The following is a 20,681-nucleotide window of genomic DNA, read 5'->3' on the forward strand; positions in this document are numbered from 1 at the left end:
TTTCTGTTCATTTTAAGTTTTAATGTCGCTCCTTACTTTCCGTTAAAAAGGTTCGTTTTTTAAAATTTAGTTTCTGAACGTTTTTAAATCAATGCATGTTTATATTTTGGCTCTTCGCAGATGAATAACTAAAACGAAATTTGCATAGTTATTTGTTTGGCTAAATGGCTTTCTCATAGTTTTGATCGATTGATTTTTAGAAAAAAGGAGCGGGGGAGAAGGCCTAGTTGCCCTCCGATTTTTTGGTTACTTAAAAAGGCAACTAGAACTTTTAATTTTTTAAAAATATTTTTATACCATCTGATTCGTAAATTTCGACACTCTGTTTTTTAAAGATAAACACCATTGCCTACTACCCCTCTCTCCTCTCCTCTGTCTCATCCTAGTATGTATGAATTTTTTCGATGGATGTTGACCAAAGTAACACATTTAAAGGCTATAAAGGAAGACTAGGCAAGCATACTCAAGCTATGGAAGGATGAAAGATAAGGGACAGATAAAAGCGAACGATATGCGGCTTTGGGAATGTAAATTTAGAAAATAGCTTAAAGAAAAACCGATTTGAACTAGCCTTTTTAACAATATAGCAAATGTGGGCCTCCCATTTCAAATCGCTAGTCAGTGTGACCCTTAAGCATTTAGTTTTTTTTTTCTAATTATTTCATGAGATATTGAGTTATAAATGATAGCTTTGATTAAAGAAACTAAAGGTCATAATATAATATATATGGGAATTTGCTTTTATGTTTGGCTGGACTGTTTCACTTGCAACGTCTTCGAGAATTTCCATTGTTATCTTAATATTTCCTCTGCACTTTTCGAGCAATGACATATCATAACAGACTGACATCGCTCGAATCGTCATTTGTATAGATGGCTCTTATTAGCAAAAACTTTAAACGAGATGAATTGCAATTCCAGGGAAAAGGTAACCTTGTGACAGCGTAGTGGATAAGCGCTGGTCTCATGATCAATAGCTCAGCGGTTCAATCCCTCATGTCGCAAGGAAGTATATTTGTATTAATTTCGAACTAATTTGACCCAGAGATCGAATCACGCTGCAGGAATGCACACGCAGGGACCTTAGTAGTCAAGAAGCGTCGTTAATTCTTAAATAATAAAAAAAGGGAAAAGGTATTCAAGATTAAACTAAGCCAGGATCATGGTTTGTTATTATGCTTCCTATTCAAAGATTGTATGTTTGAAATATCACACCTATTAAATTTGATCTCGTTCTTAAAATATAAAGCTTTTGCATTGATTCTGTTGCCTAGATGCATAATTTAGGCTAGGACTGGGCTAAGTATGTTGTTACAGTTTTGTTACTGCACGTAAAATCATGTAGTAAAGAAATAGTAGTGGTAAAATTCTAGGTGTTTGACTTGTTTCTATCTCGGAAAAGGGGTTGGGTTAGGAAAATGAAATTTTTGGGGATGGGTCTCCAGGTTTAAGTATAGGCCTAACCTGGGAAGCTATTTTAAAGTACCCAGCTCCACTCCTTCTCCCTCTAGAGAGGTTTATAGAAGAAGACAGGGTGATGCCATTGTGGTTCATAAACTTATTAATGCAAAGGCAGTTCCTGGTCTTCTTCCTCTGGCATCTCAGGATTCTCATACAAGGGGACATAACTTGAAGTTATCCAGGCATTTCTCCTCAAAGCAGCAACGCGCCCATTTTCTTACCAACCGTGTTGCCAACCTCTGGAACAAATTACTGCCAGATACCATTGCTGCCCAAACCACAGACAGCTTTAAGAACCATCTTGACAACAAATGGTCAAAAAAAGAATGGAAGTGTAACTGGGAAGCACTCAAATCAGAATCAGCAACATCAAACCACTAGTCAAGTGTATGTATTCAACTATGTGTCATGTGTTATCAACTCGAGTTTCTACATGGAAAAATCCTTATATTGCTCCAAAATGCAGTTTAAGGTAATTTAAAATATCCTCTGCTTATTTGATTAACAAACAGTGTTTGATGAGAAATTAGATTCAAAGGAAAACTTCAAAGCACTTTGCTAATTCTTCAGCAGGATGAAAGCTTTGGCAGAGTTTAGAAAATGTCAGACAAATCCACTCTTGTGGCATCTTCCAACTAAAGGAATACAAACCTTTGTCTTTCTAGTGTAAGAAACAGACTGTAGATTCACCTTTCAGCTATATCCTGAATAAAGAAACTTAGCAACAGGTTTTTTAAGATGGGCTGAACAACTTCCAAGCCTGTTGCATTTGCTTGATTTTGAACAACTCTATCCATTGCTTGGGACAAGAGGAATTGCACCTCACTGAACATCATCTGTCTAAAAGGTTAAACTACATCTTTTTTTAAAAAAGAAGTGCTAGTATCTCTAGAAAACTTCTAGATAGGCTATAAGGCAAAGTCCAGTTCCTTGGTGAATAGACACTCTGTGTCCAGGGTTCAACTGTACCTCTTCATTGAAATTGATCTTGAGACCACTCTTGAAAGGACAAAGAACACTGATATCTAAGGGTTGGAGATGTGAATCCCCAATATCTAATGGTTGGAGAAAGGGATGTCCCTTTTTTGTTTTTTAGAAAGGATTTGCTGATTGCACTGTAGATGCTTCTCAGCTTTTCTGATTGCCATATTGATGTAAAATTCAGGCTGATCTTCACTAGTTTATAACATCTTTTGTCTTTTTCAGATAAGGGGAACTTGCTGTTTTGCTAAAGCTTAGCTTAATTATAGTCAGAAATTGTGCCACTTTGTGTCCAAATATTCTGCAAACTCAAAAGAATTCTAACTTGATGGTTGCCTTTCCAAAACAGATCCAAAACTCACAGATATGCATAGGTTAGCCCACTCTTGATCACAAAGCCTTTTCCCTTCATTTGCAAAATAATGACACTGAAATTCAGCCATGTATTGAGAATCAGTATGATGACTTCCTGCCATCTCCATGGCTCCCATGTCCTGCTTAGTATGTAATTCATCTGAAGTTTATTTGTAATATTCCCTTGATTTTCATCAAATTCGTTTTGGAAATAGTGTCTCTGAGCTCTCTGTTCTACTAATTTCAAAATATTAAAATTTTTCTATTTTATAAAGTTATCATCTGCATGATCTTTGAACAATTCACATAAATCTGGTTTCATATATTGTATTTGGACACTTTTCTTGTATTTCATGCAAGAAATTTGTTTCATCCATCATTTTTGCAAAAATGTCCAAGTTTTCATTTCATGGTAAAACAAAGTCCTTTCATTTCGTTTATTTTCTTTTCACAGATTCAGCTTTATACTTGTTAAATGAATTTGATCTCAACCATCGGACACAATCACATCTGTTTGGAATCTTTCAAGCAATCCACCATTAACAAAAAAAAATATCAATTAAAGACAGCAACAGATGTGAAATCCGAGTTGAAATAGTTACGAGAGGAAAACTATCATGTGACATCATCAAAATACACAAAACATGAGCTATTCGCTCTTTTTAGTAAATCTATGTCAGAATTTACTATCATAATTTTACTTTTATTTCTATTATTAATTTTATCTAATTAAAATTCAAATTCTTCAATAAACAAACTAATAATGCATGGTGGACTTTTTGTAAAACAGTCCAAAAAATCAAAGTTCTTCTTTCTTCATCTTTTATTTTGGTGAAAAGGGTTTAGAACCTACGTTCAAGCCATCTCCCCCAGCTCCCGGGGCAAGAGCTGTAAGTTATGCAAGCTGCTCATTGTTAACATATAAGGTCTCTATGGAAGGGGTGGTTGTGTAAATTTTGATTGGAAAGTTTTAGTGCCTTTGTTAATAGTCAAAAGTGATCAAAGGACAAACAGCCCCCCCCCTAACATCCTTTTCTGCCAAATGAATCCAATCAAAATTATGAGACAGTCATTGTTTAAGGTCAAATATGCCTCTGGGGTTGACACACCTCCCCCAGCCTTTGAGCAAGGGCTATATATTATGCGATTTGCCTATTGCTAAGTTTTTATTTGAAATGAGGGTATGTTTGATCCTAGGTCTCCAAAAAGGCTTAGGTTATTAATGTTACAGTTTAAGGAAATATTGAGTGATACAGAACACAATCAAAATACTCCTTATTCTAGCTGGTTGTGAAAAGGGAATGTCAACAATATCTAAAGAACAACTGAAGGTGTAAAGTTCAAATTTCCAGTTTAGAAGATGCTGAAGAGAATTTTTGGGGTAACCAGCCTACCCCCTCTTTGCTCCTTTTAGGTGCCCCCTGCCCACTATAACTTATCGGAATTTTGGAATTGTTATTTTGTTCAAACTAGTCGAAAGGTCTAATAGTTATATTTCCAAGAATATCATCCCCCATAGCTTGTAAATGATGCAATTTTCCCACTTTTTGGCTTCACTTAGGCAGCAAAATAGCACTACCTAAGTAAAGAGCGAATGTATTATTTGTGCGCTTTGTATAAATTATTGCACTTGTATAAAAGGAGCTGTCGTAGAAACTTCAAAAGGAGCTAATTTGATTGGAAAATTTAAAATTCTAGTGCCCTTTTTAACAGTCAAAATTGATGGGAGGGTAACCAACCCCCACCCACACCCATTGTACCCCAAAACACATCCAACAAAAATTTTGAGATACCCATTTGTACAGAATAGTTGTAAGGTTCAGTAATTGTGACTTTTGGGATATCTACCCCTCAAAGCCTCAGAGCAAGGCTATGAGTATTGCTAGTTGCCCATTGCCAACATACAAGGTTTTTATTGAATGGGTGGTTGTACAAACTTCGGAGGGGGCTTGTTAGATTAAAAATTGGAACTTTTGGTGTCCTTTTAAATAGTCAAAAGTGATCAGAGGGCAACTAGCCCCCCTATGCCATATTTTTCCCTATAGGTATCTGATCAAGATTTTGAGATAGCCGTTTTGTTCAAAATGATTCAAAAATATTATAACAATCCCTCCAGGGTTGACACAACCCTCCAGAGCCTGGAAGCAAAGGTTCTAGTTTGTACCCCAGGGGCATATGAGGTTTTTATGGAAGGAGTGGCCATATGAACTTTGGAGGAGACTCACTTGATTTAAAATTGAAAGTTCTGGTGCACTTTGTACGAGCAAAAAGTGACGGACAGCTGCCTCCCCCCACACCCTCTTTTCCCCAAATGTACCATATCAAAATTTTAAGATAGCTATTTTGTTCAAAATAGTCCAAAGATCATATAGCAATGCCTCCAGATTGACACAAGCCCCTAGAGCCCAGGGGCAAGGGTTTCAAGTAATACCCCGTGGTATATAAGGTTTCTATGGAAGGGGTGGTCGTATAATTCTTGAGGAGGATCATTCAATCGAAAATCAGAAGTTCTAGTGCCCTTTTAAGGGTCAAAAGTGATTGGTGGGCAACTAGACCCTCCTAAGCCCTCTTTTAGCCAACTGTACCCAACCATGGATTGACAAAAACCCCCACAGTCTCCAGGGCAAGGGCTATAAGTTATGCAAGCTGCCAGTTGTATGCAACATATAAGGTTCTGATGGAAGGGGTGATCGTATGAACTTCGGAGGAGAAACGTTCTATTTGAAGTCAAAAGCTCTTCTTCCTTTCTCAAGAGTCAAGAGTGATTGGAGGGTAACAAGACCCGTCCCCCTCGCCCTTTCCCCCCAAATACTTCCAATAGTCATTTTAAGATAGTCAATTTGTTCAAAATATTTCAATGGTCAAATAACTATGGTTCAAGGTTTGATAATTTTAAGTTTGTTTGTAAGGACTGTAATTTCGTACTTTAGTACTTTGATGTTGGTACTTTGATACTAGTTTTGATAATTTGATGGACATTTGATGCTGAAAAAAAGATGATTTTATAATAGGGAATTTTGATATTTAGGCAATCGAAAACGAACAGAAATTCATATAGGAAAACTTTCCGAAAAGAAGTTTTTCAGAAAAGTAAAAATCTACAATAACTCAAACTCAAGACGACCAGAAATTACTGTTAAAGAATTAACAAAACCCAAAAGGAGCAGAAATTAAATCAACAATAATAGCAAAAAAAATACAACAGGTGATAATATAAATGAATAAATTTCTCTACTTCAATCCCAAACGTGGAAAACCGAATGATGAACTCAGCTGAAATCACAAACAAAAATGAGTAGAAACAATAGATGGCAGCACTTTTGGACCCGTGGGAAAATGCCACTTGTTTGTTTCTGTAAATTCTTCTATTTATCCCTCAAATAAGATATATTGGCTGTGGGGTCAATATATCTTATTATTGGCCCCACTTATAGATTTTGGTCCATCTTCAATTTGAAACTGGTGTCTTCCTGCTTGCCTGCTAGAACAGAGCTTTCCATTTGAAAGCAGAAATATGATTTGATGAAACGAAAGCTTGACTGTATAACTTAAGATAGTTTTCTCTCACATAGGGTATAAAATTTCATTTCACTTGATACACTATAGGCTCTGGCTCAAGGACAAGTAAAAACCAATACCATCCTTTCTGGCCCCAGGCAAGAGTTCTACGAAGCTTTCCAAAATGCAAGTCATATTCATCAATTGGGCCTAAGGTCCACACTTTCCGTAAAAACTGCAGAGGTTAGACCCTTATCACTCTTAGGAATAAGCGGAAATCGGGGTGCTTGGAGCAAAAAAAAAAGAAACACGACAAAACGAAAGTGGTGCTCTCACAACACAAATACTGTTGTGTTTCCTAGTTTCCTAACTTTGAAAATCTTAAGCCTACTGCGTCATTGGAACTTCACTGAAAACGAATTATATTATAAATATTCTTTTTTCCAGTTATTACAGCATTGAAATGAAAATACATATTACGCTATTGAAATTTTACTTATTTATTTTTATTTGTTATAAAAAGAATCTTGCTTTTTCAATTTTGTTCATTCAATTAGAATTCAATATTCATCCTCCTTATAGTATATCAAATGCTAAGTGAATATTAGATGCGTTCAATATCTTGTGGCAATTGAATATTTCTCCTTGTACTATAAAAACATTACATTCAGATGCCTGCTGGTAAAGAAATTTTATTCAATTAGAATTCAATATTCATCCTCCTTATAGTATATCAAACGCTAAGTGCATATTAGGTGCGTTCAATACCTTGTTGCAATTGAATTTGTACTATAAAAACATTACATTCAGATGCCTGCTGGTACAGAAATTTTATTCAATTAGAATTCAACATTCATCCTCCTTATAGTATATCAAACGCTAAGTGCATATTAGGTGCGTTCAATACCTTGTTGCAGTTGAATTTGTACTATAAAAACATTACATTCAGATGCCTGCTGGTACAGAAATTTTATTCAATTAGAATTCAACATTCATCCTCCTTATAGTATATCAAACGCTAAGTGCATATTAGGTGCGTTCAATACCTTGTTGAAATTGAATTTGTACTATAAAAACATTACATTCAGATGCCTTCTGGTAAAGAAATTTTAGCCTACTATGCCACTGCGCGTGTGGGCGGTTCTGACAAACAACTAGCTCAACGTAATCGATGAAATCAGGTTCCAATCCTGGTTTTTAGCCGGTTATTAAAATAGGTTCTGACCATAACTGAATTAATAAGCTTTCAAGGGAAGACTAGTTAGCAGGAGGTCATTAATCAGGACAGAAGAAGAACCACAAAGAAAGTAAAGGAATAGGGTTAGATTCATACGAATTTTGCAATCAAACTTCACAATTAACCCTGGTCGAACAGAATTTTAAGATGGAATTTTGCAATAGAAGGATCGAATAAATAAACACCAGCTATTGAGAATCTGTCCCTTATAACGTTTTCCTCAATAGGAGGTATAGATATTGCTCACTGGAATGACCCGTGACCTAAATATTCAGCAATTCTAAATATAAACACAACTAATTATATTATAACTTCCTTAATAAAACAGAAAAAACAACAACATGGCATTTCTCATCTTCAACCAGGCTCAGCCCCGATAACCATAGCTTCTTCCTAAAAAGTAAAAACTCCTTAAGTAACCAATTATGGTAAAAATCAAAACACTGGTAAAATTGTCTATCAGTCATAAAAAACTTATGAAAACTGGGCAGTGCTATTACTAAAATAATGAACATCTAATATCCAAACAGGATCGTTAATTAAAGGAGTCTAGGTCTCAAATAGGTACATATTACATTGTTGAGTACAGGTAATTAAATAGTCCCAATTTATAGTTAATTGTAATTATATACTACTACTACCACTAATAGCCTCATCAAAGTCTTGCCTGAAGCTGACAAAACCTCGTACACTCTACCTCCACCTGATCTTTTCAAGGGTTCCCTCTCCAACGATTTTTAAAGTTCTTTAAGTTCTTTCTTATGACCTTTTCCACCCTACTGGAGAAGGGTATGGTAAGAACGACCCTGTATTGGTAGTAACCGTGCTTTCCTTGAACCAGTAACAATTTTATTACTTTAAACAATATGAAGATTGGAACTTTATAACGTTGAAAGACATTTTGTATACATGCTGTAGTTAATTCCCTATGAGGAGATAATGGATTTCATGAATATAAAAGTAAGACAAAACAATAGTCAACTAGAATTACCCTCTGTTTAAAAAAAGCCAAATTACTGTTTATTGAGGCCAAGCATCATCCTTCACAACCTGGAAGACATTGTTTCAATCTATGTTGATTGTGCTTATTCTTCTGTTAGTGGAGCAATTTTTAAAAATACTTTCGAGCCTATTCTGTTACAACTTAAGACTAAAATAATTCCAAAAATAGACAATAATGAAATCAGTCATTTGAGTGACTACCCAGTTTAGACAATCTTTATAATTAACTTCTTTGTGATTAAAAATATATCAGACGTTTATAATGTTTAAGCAGGAATTATTTCAACTACTAGATTAGTTTATAGTATTTTATTTTATTTAGAACCGAGAATTTGCCTTTGACAAATTTTGAATATTGTGTCTTTTTAATTGGTTTAAGGATACCAATTAGTTATTAATATAGAACATGTTTAGCTGTTAATTTATTGCAAATTGCAGTGTAGTTTTAAAAACCATTGGTAAGGATGCGATAGTCTAGGAAATTTAACTAACAAGATTACAATATTTTGGCCATATGGCCAGCACAGAGAAAGGGTAATGTCGCTGATATTGGGGCCTCTGAAGCCCCTTGAAAATCAATAAGTGAAATAATACCCTTGGTTGTTCCCTTGAAATTGAACCTAAAAGTTTTTCATCCTCCCATAGCCATTGTACACCTGAAAAGGGCCAAAATATACAGGATAGAAGCCAGAGAATTCTATTTCTTTATTTTAGTTTTAGTTGAAGCTATGAATTACACACAGAACCAAAGAATATGTAAATATGAATTTCTATATTTTGTGGTCTAAATAATTATAGTTACTCACATCACAAATCCGAAAAATTTATTTTAAACCAACTGCGGTTCGATTCCTGTTGTACAAATACAAAAAGGATTTTTTTTCTTTCTGAGCTTCAGTCTCGCGGATAATTGTTTAGCTAGTTTCAGGCTTTAGTTTTGATGTCTTTTTTTTTACTTAATATGAACACCAACAAAAATAAGTAAAAGGGATTTCTTGGACATGTCTAAATGTTTATAGGTTGCTAAATAAACTTTAATTTTTTATATCAATGGGATATTAAAACTTCGAACAACTTGGATATCAATGCTTGTGGTCCTCAAAACTGAGATACGCAAACCTGAGGAAACCCAATACAAATCTGAGATACGTTAGTATTCAAGTATATAACCAAAATTCTTTCCTTGCCATCAATTTATGTATATAAATTTTCTTTTGCATAATTTGGTTGGTTCGATTTTTAGAAAATTTTTTCATCTATTGCTAAAGAAAATTCTACCTTGATTTTGTTTTCTTTCGTAGTCCATTCTTTGTACAATGACCTCTGAAGATTTATTTTTGAGTTTCTAATTTTTTAAACACATATATAATGATAATAACGGTAAATCTCCACGTGCATAATGAATTCTATTATGAGAAACTGCCTTCAGTTATCCCAATCTACGAATAAATAACTGAAATGAGTACCCAAAACACCCAAATTCTGCTTAAAGAAAATCTAAAGCTCCGTTTAGAGTAAGCCTCTGAAACCCACGGTGTAACACTGCACATTAACAATGGAGTGCATAACTGTTTAAAATCTAGAATTATCAGTTTAACAATAGGGCTTCTCAAGCCACTTTTCAGTCACAAGCTGTAGGTAATTAACTTTTCAAATATTATTATTATTGCAAAATTACAAACCTCCTGAAAATCCAAAACCACCGGACGAGCCACCTCCAAAACCAAATGATCCACCGCCATGGCCACCTCCAAATCCAAAAGATCCACCACCATGACTTCCTCCAAATCCAAAAGAACCACCAGTATTGCCTCCTCCAAATCCAAATGATCCACCTCCATAGCCTCCACTGCCATAACCTGACCGGAGAACACCAGCCATTGAACACCCGATAAGGGCCAAAATATAGAGGATAGAAACCTGGGAATTCAATTTCTTTATTTTAGCTTTAGTTGAAACTAAGGATTGCACACATAGTGGTAGACACAGAACCTAAGAACATTTATATTAAATTGTATATTTTATGGTCAACATAATTATAGTTACTCGTACTACAAATCTGAAGAATTTATTTTAAACCAACTGAGATTTGTTTCCTGGTGTACAAACCAAAAAAGCTTGGAAATACTGAAGAAGTAGTAGAAGAATTAAAGCATGTACACAACCTACCCAGCATTTTAACCGAAGAGGTATTTCTACCTAAAGTTATTTCGTTTAGTTAATCCGTCAAATTGACAAACATTAAAGTCTATTAAAAATCAACTTCTTGTAATTGAGGAAATATGACTAAGAAAACTACAATATTTTGGTCACATGACTAGTACAAAGAAAAGATGAATTTCTAATGCTGCTGATATTAGGGCCTCTGTAAAGTTAGAAAGTTACACAATACACTTGGTTGTTCTCTTGAAATTGAATAAGACAGGTTTTCGTTATCCTATAGGTAGATTTCGGCGTTGGTCAAAGACCATTTGACATGAATGTCACTCTTTGCTCCCTCAAGCCCCTGAATGCGTCAGTGAAGTCAGTCAGTCATCAGTGAAGTCAGAACATTGCGTCAGTGAAGGGCCTTCCGTCACCTCGTAGGTGTGCAGCAGCGTCAAGAGCTTCAGGCAAAGTACGTAATATATTCGGTCATAGAAAAATAATCTAATATGATTGATCATTAAGCTTTTGAGTTTTGGATTATCGAATCCGAACTATGACACAATTAGTTTAATATTTTGATTCAGATTCAATATGAAGTTTATATTTAAAAAAGACTAGGCATAAAAGTAATATATGATTTTAATTCCCTTTGAATTTTTAAACGTCTAACCACGGCTTCATCATTTCTTAATGTTCAAAATCTTTGATACCATTTATTTAATTCATTGATTAAGATTTTTAAAGGAAGTTTATTTCAGAAGAAAGAATAAGCAGAAAACAAATTCACAAAACTAACTCCCACCGAGGCTATATGTGGGAGTATATTCTTTATATATATATAAAGAATATACTTTCTTTATATATATAAAGAAAGTATATTCTTAAGTTTTTTCTTAAGGACGGGTAAGAAAAACTCATTATTTAGTTTCGAAGTTTCAGCATGCACTACGTCATGTGATAATAATTTAATTATAGTAAAAATTATTACTAACTTATATATTTATATATATTGATAGAACTAAACAAATAATTAATTATTCCCCACTGAATCCTGCGGTGAAAATATAAACGACTTTTTGCACTCGAAGAAAAAAAACCCTCCGAAAATGCAATAAAGATTTATCTCCGTTTTGAAGTTTTTAAGCTGATTTTTTTTCTTATAAGTAAACGGCAAGACGACATAGAGAAAAAATGCTTTTTTGATGAGTTTTGGCTGTTTAAACTAATTAAAAAATATCTCTATTATAGAATCTACTGAAGTTAAACTAGACTAATGGACTCACTTTGGCTTGTGATTTTAGCTCTTATAATCCAGAAAAACCTGGAAACCATGAGAATTTTTGAAAGCTTTTCTTACCTTTCTGAAAAACATGGTTCACCTAATAAGTGTTTTTCTGGCTGCAAATACCAAATAACTGTTGTCAAAACTTGAGTTCCTTTCCAATTTAAGCAAACTTCAAGGATAATTAGTCGTGTCTATATTCAAAGAAAACTCAGTCAAGCAATTAATTTGAGAATGACTAAATAGGGTATTGACAGTTTTACTTTTCTGATTTTGAAGTGACCCCACATTTACCTAAATTCTGAAAAGAAAAGTTTCAGACCAATTTTAAATGGGCATTTTTTTGGTTAGGAAAAGTAACTCTTAATTATACATAAAGATCCAAGCTCAGGGTCTCTCAATTTTTTCATGACTGGGATTTTAATTTCTGCGATTCTAATTCATTTGAAGTGGGCAAGGGGTGAACTGTGAACAGTACTTGGTACAGCTTGGACGTTCAGCATGGGTATGGAGTAGAAAGAACAAAAAACGATATAAATCGTTCTCTTTTGACTGTTAATTGTTAACTTTTTGGAATTTCACGTAAGCATATACAAAATCTTTTGCAGAAACTTTAAGCATCTTGGTCAGTTCACAACAATGACCTACAGGGTAGTCTAAAAATCCCTAGTGTTTTAGTCACTTAAAAAATAGAAAATCTGGACACGGAAATTGGTGCACATTGATTTTCATTCGCATTTGCATTGTGGTCCACGGAATCAGTTTTGTATATATTAAGCAATATATCAACCCGCTCTTCTCTGTTCAATAAACCACTACTACAACTACTACTTCTAAGAACTACAGAATTTAAGAGAGAGAAAACCGGATGCAATATAAATAAAACAGTGGAAAAAAAAAATCCGAATATGTCGACTCCACGTCGAGGAGCCTTTAGTCACACGGAAAAAAAATAAAGTTAAACCAAAATAAACACAATACATACAGAGAAATACAAAAAAACAGACAAAAAAACAAATAAAGAAAAGTCACATCTTAATAGCCTCCAAATTACTGCAATCATTATAAAAACCTGAATAAACAAAAGGGAATGAAAAACTATTGTCTCTGGTGCACCAAATTGTGTCTCATATAATTTCAGATTGCCGTTTTTGCATATCCATCCATTTTGGATATCCGTTTTGGAGATCCATAGAGATAATAAGGAGTTCGCTTTTTCAATTTTAAGGACATCTATATTTGTATTCGCCTGTTCTTCAAAGTTGACCACCACTGGGCAATCTTTTTTGAGGTGTTTTGCTCGACAACAGCAAGAGGGAATCTAGTCAGGAATCAACCATGGCAGTTCTCAGCGAATTCCTTACAAACTTGAGCTTGCTAAACGTTCTTTCGCCAGCAGCAGCTGCAACAGGTGCTGCTGCAGCAATTTTACAAAGGTGAAAATTGCTTAAGCTGATGTTGCTTAAGCTGATGTTGCTGGCAATTTCTTTCACTTAAATCCTCTCTTAAGCAAGTAGCGCCGTGGTAAACCTGAAACAGAACTTCAAGCTCTACTGAAAAAGAAGTAGAATCTGGAGGTCTTCCTTGGTTTGAAAATAAAAACGCTGTTGCTAACTCAATATCTGCAACTGAAACCCTTTTTTAAAGGAGACTGAAAGAAGGAACAGAATGGCTGAAAATTGACAAGGCAAGCTCTGAGACTATCTCTCATCATTGTTGTCAACCTTTGAAGCAGGATTCTACAATGATGTCTATAGAACTGATACATTGAGATGTCGGCTTGATCCTGAGCCTGGTCAAACAGTTCGTGGTAACGAACTGTAGTAAGGAGCGACCCGGCTCAATAGTAACCAAAACTCTAAAAAATTGAATTTTGATATCAATAGCTACATCAAAAGAATCGCATTTTAATGCTGATTTTAAATATATAAGTTTTATCAAGTTTAGTCTTACCCATCAAAAGTTACGAGCCTGAGAAAATTTGCATTATTTAAGAAAATAGGGGGCAACACCCCCTAAAAGTCGTAGAATCTTAACGAAAATGACACCGTCAGATTCAACGTATCAGAGAACCCTACTTTAGAAGTTTCAAGCTCCTATCTGCAAAAATGTGGAATTTTGTATTTTTGCCAGAAGAAAAATCATGGGTGCGTGTTTATTTGTTTGTTTTTGTTTTTTTCCCAGGGGTCATCGTATCGACCAAGTGGTCCTAGAATGTCGCAAGAGGACTAATTCTAACGGAAATGAAAAGTTCTAGTGCCCTTTTTAAGTGACCAAAAAAATTGGAGGGTATCTGGGCCCCCTCCCACGGTCATTTTTTTTCTCAAAGTCAACGGATCAAAATTTTGAGATAGTCATTTTGTTCAGCATAGTCGAAAACCATAATAAATATGTCTTTGGGGATGACTTACTCCCCCACAATCCCTGGGGGAGGGGTTGCAAATTACAAACTTTGACCAGTGTGTACATATAGTTATGGTTATTGGGAAGTGTACATACGTTTTCAGGGGGATTTTATTTTGTTTTGGGGTGGGGCTGATGGGAGGGGGCTATGTTGAAGGATCTTTCCTTGGAGGAATCTGTCATGGGGGAAGAAAAATTCAATGAAAAGGGCGCAGGATTTTCTAGCATTACTATGAGAAAACAATGAAAAATAAACATGAAAACGTTTTTCAAATGAAAGGAAGGAGTAGTATTGAAACTTAAAACGAACAGAGATTATTACGCATATGAGTGGTTCTAAAAATACTTTAGCATAAAGAGCGAGATATTTAGGAGGAGATAAATACCTCGCTCTTTATGCTAAAGTATTTTTAGCAATTTCAACTATTTATTCTACGGCCTTTCTGATTCAGGGGTCATTCTTAAAGAAGTGGGACAAATCTTACGATTTAGTGAAAAGAGCGACGTATTAACGAGGGTACAAACCCCCTCGTATAGATAATAAAAATATAAGACTATGAAAGTTTGTTACGTAAGTTAATTCTTAAGTTACGTATATTTTTACTAATAAAAACGTTTGTTAAAAATTAAAAGTTCTAGTTGCCTTTTTAAGTAACCGAAAAATTGGAGGGCAACTAGGCCTCCTTCTCCACCCCTTATTTCTCAAAATCGTCTGATCCAAACTAAGAGAAAGCCATTTAGCCAAAAAAAGAATTAATATACAAATTTCAATTTAATAATTTATGTGCGGAGAGCCAAAACTGAACGTGCATTAATTCAAAAACGTTCAGAAATTAAATAAAAAAAAATTAATTTTTTTAGCTGAAAGTAAGGAGCGATATTAAAACTTAAAACGAACAGAAATTACTCCGTATATGAAATGGGTTGTCCCCTCCGCAATTCCTCGCTCTTTACGCTAAAGTTTGACTCTTTGCCACAATGCTACTTTTTAAAACAATTAAAAGCTTTAGCGTAAAGAGCGAGGGATTGCGGAGGGGACAACCCATTATCATATACGGAGTATTTCTGTTCGTTTTAAGTTTTAATGTCGCTCCTTACTTTCAGCTAAAAAAATCTAATTAATTGTCAAAAAGAGACGATCCAAGTCACTGACGATGATATCTGAAGAAATTTGCCGCTGGATCAACTTCTTTCATTCTGGCAAACACTTTTGTGCTGTCAAGAAATTATTTATTTCATCCTCCGGTATTCTTAAGAAAAGTTTCTTCGTAGCTTCAAGCATCGCGATTGCGTCGATGATGTTGATCTTTTCCTTAGGCTATTCTGTTGCTATCCTGATCTAACTAATCATGATAACTGATTACCTCCTTGTCCACATCAGGAGTATATGATATATTATTACCCCTGTCCCCGATTTTCCATCAAAGTGTTAACCATCAGTATAACATATTATCGCGTTACTTTGGCAAAGCAGCTCTAACTTGTGCTCCACTTCCTTTCTGTCCTCTTCACAATTTGGAATTACCTCTCTGGTTTCATTCTTGGGATAGTATTATCTTCAGGCATCTGCAGCTCCTCCCACTGAAGCAAAGAGCTGCAGATACTAACATGGTCTTTACTTTCCCCATTTCGTATCTGCTGTCTTTGGGTCCATTGACCGTTTACCTGTAGTCTAACAGCACTTTTTACTGGTTCTTCTTCAAGAAAGTTTTCTACGGGTAGAAGTCCCAAGATAAGTTCCATGGATGCCGTAACGGTTCCATGATATGCTGATGTAATCATTAGGCATGCTAGCCTTTGCACCCTTATTAAGGGGGTTATATGGCACTGTCCCAGCCTTACGAGCTCTGCTCTCTGTTGGGGCATAATATTGTTTTGTATTTTTTAAGTTGAATAAAGAAAAAGTTGAAGTGGAAGTTAAACTGGCTCGTAATTCGAGCTGAATTAACCCAAATGACTATTCCATATGACAAAATCGGTCTAATTACCGTACATAAATACAAGATCTTATTGGGACTCGAGCCCCAGTTCTTTCCCACCAGTCGTTGGCACTGAATTAGGGAAGCTGTGGCTTTCCGTGACTTTTAAGACAATGAGCTTTCCACCTCAGTTGGTGATCAATTATGACCCCTAGGTATTTCACCTGCTTTCTTAGGGATAATGGGTGATCATATATATTTATAGCAAAGGGAGTTTGTCATTTTCTCTTTCTTGTGATTAATACATTAATCTCATTAGCTTTTCGGATATCGTATTCTTGGTCTCAGGATTATTTATCCGAATCCAATGGGTCAGTCGTTCCATTACTTTCAATTGAAAGGAGGTTAACATAATACTACTACTACTACTACTACTAATAACTCACTGCAGCAGCAAGCCGCCTGAGGCCAACACAGCTACGCACGCTCCTCCTCCAACCTAATCTATTTAAAGCCTCCCTCTTTACACCCTCCCAGGAAGTTCCCATTTCCTTTAAATCTGTATTTATGACATTCTCCCAACCCAGACAAGGACGACCTGCTTTCCGTGTAGCCCCAGACGGTTGGCCAAAAAGGACAATCTTCGGTAATCTGTCATCCTTCATCCGTAGAACGTGGCCTAACCATCTAGCCACATTAAAACTTGAAACGAGCAGAAATTATTTTGTATTTAAAAGGGGCTGTCCCCTCCCAACGCCAGGCTCTTTACGCTAAAGTTTTTTATTGTTTTAAAAAGTAGAGCTCTGAGAAAGAGTTAAACTTTAGCGTAAAGAACCAGGCGTTGAGGGGGACGACCCATACGGAATAATTTCTGTTTGTTTTAAGTTTTATTGTCACTCCTTACTTGCAGTTAAAAAAAACCTTGCAGTTTTTATTTAATCAAACAGTTTATGGTAACGAACTGTAGTAAGGAGCGACCCGCCTCAATAGTAACCAAAACTAAAAAAAATGGAATTTTGATACCAATAGCTATATCAAAAATCGAATTTTAATGTTGATTTTAAATATACAAGTTTCTTCAAGTTTAGTCTTACCCATCAAAAGTTACGCCTTATTTTAGAAAACAGGGGGAAACAACCCCTAAAAGTTACACAATCTTAACGAAAATCGCACCATCAGATTCAACGTATCAGAGAACCCTATTGTAGAAGTTGCAAGCTTCTAACTACAAAAATGTGGAATTTTGTATTTTTTGCCAGAAGGCAGATCACGGATGCGTGTTTATTGGTTTGTTTGTTTATTGTTTTTCCCAGGGATGATCGTATCGACCCAGTGGTCCTAGAATCTTGTGAGAGGGCTCATTCTAACAGAAATGAAAAGTTCTAGTGCCCTTTTTAAGCGATCAAAATATTTGAAGGCACCTAGGCCCCCTCCCACGCTAATTCGTTTCCTAAAGTCACCAGATCAAAATTTTGAGAAACCCATTTTATTCAGCGTAGTCGAAAAACCTTATAACTATGTCTTTGGTAACGACTTACTTCCCCACAGTCCCCGTGGGAGGGGCTACAAGTTACAAACTTTGACCAGTGCTTACATATAGTAATGGTTATTTGGAAGTGTACAGACGTTTCCAGGGGGATTTTTTGGTTGGGGGAGGGGAGTTGAGAAGAGGTAGATATGTTGGGGGAACTTTCCTCGAAGGAATTTGTCATGGGGGAAGAAAATTTCCATGAAGGGAGCGCAGGATTTTCTAGCATTATTAAAAAAAACATATGAAAAAGTTTTTTCAACTGAAAGTAAGGAGCAGCATTAAAACTTAAAACAAACTGAAATTATTACGTATATAATGGGCTCACGTCCTCATAATACCTCGCTCTTTACGCTAAAGTATTTTTAGTAATCTCAACTAGTTATTTTACGGCTTGTGTGATTCACATTCTTAAAAATTGGAACAAAATTTAAGCTTTAGTATAAAGGGCCAGGTACTGACGAGTGGGTGAACCCCCTCATAGACGTAATAAAACATGAGAATACAGAAGTTCGTTACGTAAGCTAATTTTTAAGTTACGTATATCTTTTAAAAAGTAAAAACATTCGTAAAAAAGTAAAAGTTCTAGTTGCCTTTTTAATTAACCAAAAAATTGGAGGGCAACCAGGTCTCCTCCCCCAGTTCTTTTTTTCTCAAAATCATTCGATCAAAACTATGAGAAAGCCATTTAGCCAATAAAATAAATATGCAAATTTCATTTTGATTATTCATCTGCGGAGAGCCAAAGTCAAAACATGCATTGATTCAAAAACTTTTTTTTTTGTTTAATTAAAAACAGAGGTCATGTTTGATTCTGGATCTGCAAAAAATGGGAACCTTAGAATGAAGGTGGTCTTATAAGTATGAAAGTGAAACCTTAAGGTTATGTGGAGAAGAATGCCAAACACCATGAAAACACAATTTGTCCTTACCAATTGTGAAAAGGGAATATTGGTAATATCTAAGGAATGGCTGATGATATTAGGTGAAACTTTCAATGTATGTTAAGGGAGATTTGGAGAGAGATTGTAGGGTATTCAACCCCCCTCCTTGCCCTTTTCATGTGTTTCTTATGTTAAAAATTGTCCAATTTTACCATCCGTTTTGTTGATTGCATTCGTTGGCTAGTAGTAGTATCTCTACTACTAACAACCTTTCGAATTTACGTCAGCGTACTGTTTGCGATCGAACAGTTCGTGGTAACGAACTGTAGTAAGGACCGACCCGGCTCATTAGTAACGAAATTCTTAAAAACGGAATTTTGATACAAATAGTTATATCAAAAGAATCGAATTTTAATGGTGATTTTACCCATCAAGTTTAGTCTTACCCATCAAAACTTACGAGCCTGAAAAATCTGCCTTATTTTAGAAAATTGGGGGAAAACCCCCTTAAAAGTCATAGAATCTTAACGAAAGTCACACCATCAGATTCAGCGTATCCGTCAATCTTACTGCAGAGCTTTCAAGCTCCTATCTACAAAAGTATGGAATTTCGTATTTTTTGCCAGAAGATAGATCACGGATGCGTGTTTATTTATTTTTTTTCAGGGGTGATCGGATCGACCCAGTGGTCCTAGAATGTTGCGAGAGGGCTCATTCTAATGGAAATTAAAAGTTATAGTGCCCTTTTTAAGTGACCAAAAAATCGGAGGGCACCTAGGCCCCCTCCCACGCTCATTTTTGCCTAAGTCACCGGATCAAAATTTTGAAATAGCCATTCTGTTCAGCATAGTCGAAAAGCCAAATAACTATTTCTTTGGGGACGACTTGATCCCCCACAGTCCCCGGGCGAGGGGCTGCAAGTTACAAATTTTGAAGATTGTTTACATATAGTAATAGCCATCGGGAAGTGTACAGACGTTTTTAGGGGGACTTTTTCGAGTTGGAGTGGGAAAGGTTGGAGGAGGGGGTTACATTGGAAGATCTTTCCATGTAGTAATCTATCATGAGGGAAGGTAATTTCCATGAAGGGGGCGCAGGAGTTTCTGGTATTGTTTAAAAAAAAACAGTGAGAAAAAAAATTCAACTGGAAGTAAGGAGCAGCATTAAAGCTTAAACGAACAGAAAATATTATGCACATAAGGGGGTTCGTCTCCTCCACAATACTTTGCTCTTTACGCCAAAGTATTTTTAGTAATTTCAACTATTAGTCTACGGCCTTTGTGATTCAGGGGTCGTAGAATAATAGAAACGGCCTTTGGGATGAAATTCAAGCTTTAGTGCAAAGAGCCAGGTATTGACGAGGGGGAGAACCCCCTCAGATACGTAATAAAAGATACAAATATAGAAGTTCGTTACGTTAGTTAATTCGTAAGTTACGTGTGTTTATTACTAATAAAAACGTTCGTAAAAAAATAAAGATTTCTAGTTGTATTTTTAAGTAACCAAAAATTGGAGGGCAACTAGGCCTCCTCCCCCCTTTTTTCAAAATCGAAACTATGAGAAAGCCATTTAGCCAAAAAAATATAATATGCAAATTTCGTTTTAAATATTCATGTGCCGTGAGCCAAAATCAGAACATGTATTAATTCTAAAACGTTCAGAAATTAAATAAAAAAACAAGTTTTTTTTAACTGTAAGTAAGGAGTGACATTAAAACTTGAAACGAATAGAAATTATTCAATATATGAAAGGGGTTCTCCCCTCCTCAACACCTCGCTCTTTACGCTAAAGTTTTTTTTATATTGTTTCAAAAAGTAGAGTTGTGAGAATGAGTCAAACTTTAGCGTAAAGAGCGAGGCGGTGAGGAGGGAACAACCCCTTTCATATATGGAATAATTTGTGTTCGTTTTAAGTTTTAATGTCGCTCCTTACTTGTAGTTAAAAAAAACTTGTTTTTTTTTATTTGATAAGTAAAAGGATTCAG

The 20,681-nt window shown here is 35.5% G+C and overlaps 2 protein-coding genes across 12 annotated transcripts in view; one reads left to right on the top strand and one right to left on the bottom strand.

The window, feature by feature from the left end:
- Positions 1-873: 873 nt before the first annotated feature.
- Positions 874-20,681, top strand: part of LOC136038918 (ctenidin-3-like) — an 85,422-nt gene continuing 65,614 nt past the window's right edge. For 3 of the 11 annotated variants that reach the window (XM_065722416.1, XM_065722417.1, XM_065722414.1), the window contains exon 1: positions 890-928. In XM_065722416.1, coding sequence (XP_065578488.1) covers positions 905-928 — 24 coding nt within the window. In that variant the 5' untranslated portion in view covers positions 890-904. Of the gene's footprint in view, positions 929-987; positions 1,166-10,976; positions 11,151-20,681 lie in introns of those variants that run through there. The other 8 variants (XM_065722413.1, XM_065722415.1, XM_065722409.1 and 5 more) reach the window with 7 other exon arrangements.
- LOC136038922 (keratin, type I cytoskeletal 10-like) lies at positions 7,819-12,137 on the bottom strand. The gene is made up of 3 exons (XM_065722428.1): positions 12,039-12,137; positions 10,216-10,453; positions 7,819-7,924 (listed from the first exon to the last, which is right to left on the bottom strand). Exons 1-3 carry the CDS (start codon positions 12,051-12,053, stop codon positions 7,899-7,901), a joined length of 279 nt encoding a protein of 92 aa, XP_065578500.1. The 5' UTR covers positions 12,054-12,137; the 3' UTR covers positions 7,819-7,898.

This window comes from Artemia franciscana, chromosome 18 (genome assembly GCF_032884065.1).
Source record: "Artemia franciscana chromosome 18, ASM3288406v1, whole genome shotgun sequence".
NCBI lineage: Eukaryota > Metazoa > Arthropoda > Branchiopoda > Anostraca > Artemiidae > Artemia > Artemia franciscana.

What these genes read in the sequence shown, in the direction of transcription:
- LOC136038922 (XM_065722428.1), bottom strand. An exon ending in TGGTTTTGGATTTTCAGGAG is followed by an intron (nt 7,925 to 10,215) that starts GTTTGTAATTTT and finishes TTTACTTTTTAG; the next exon opens with GAAGAAGCTATGGTTATCGG.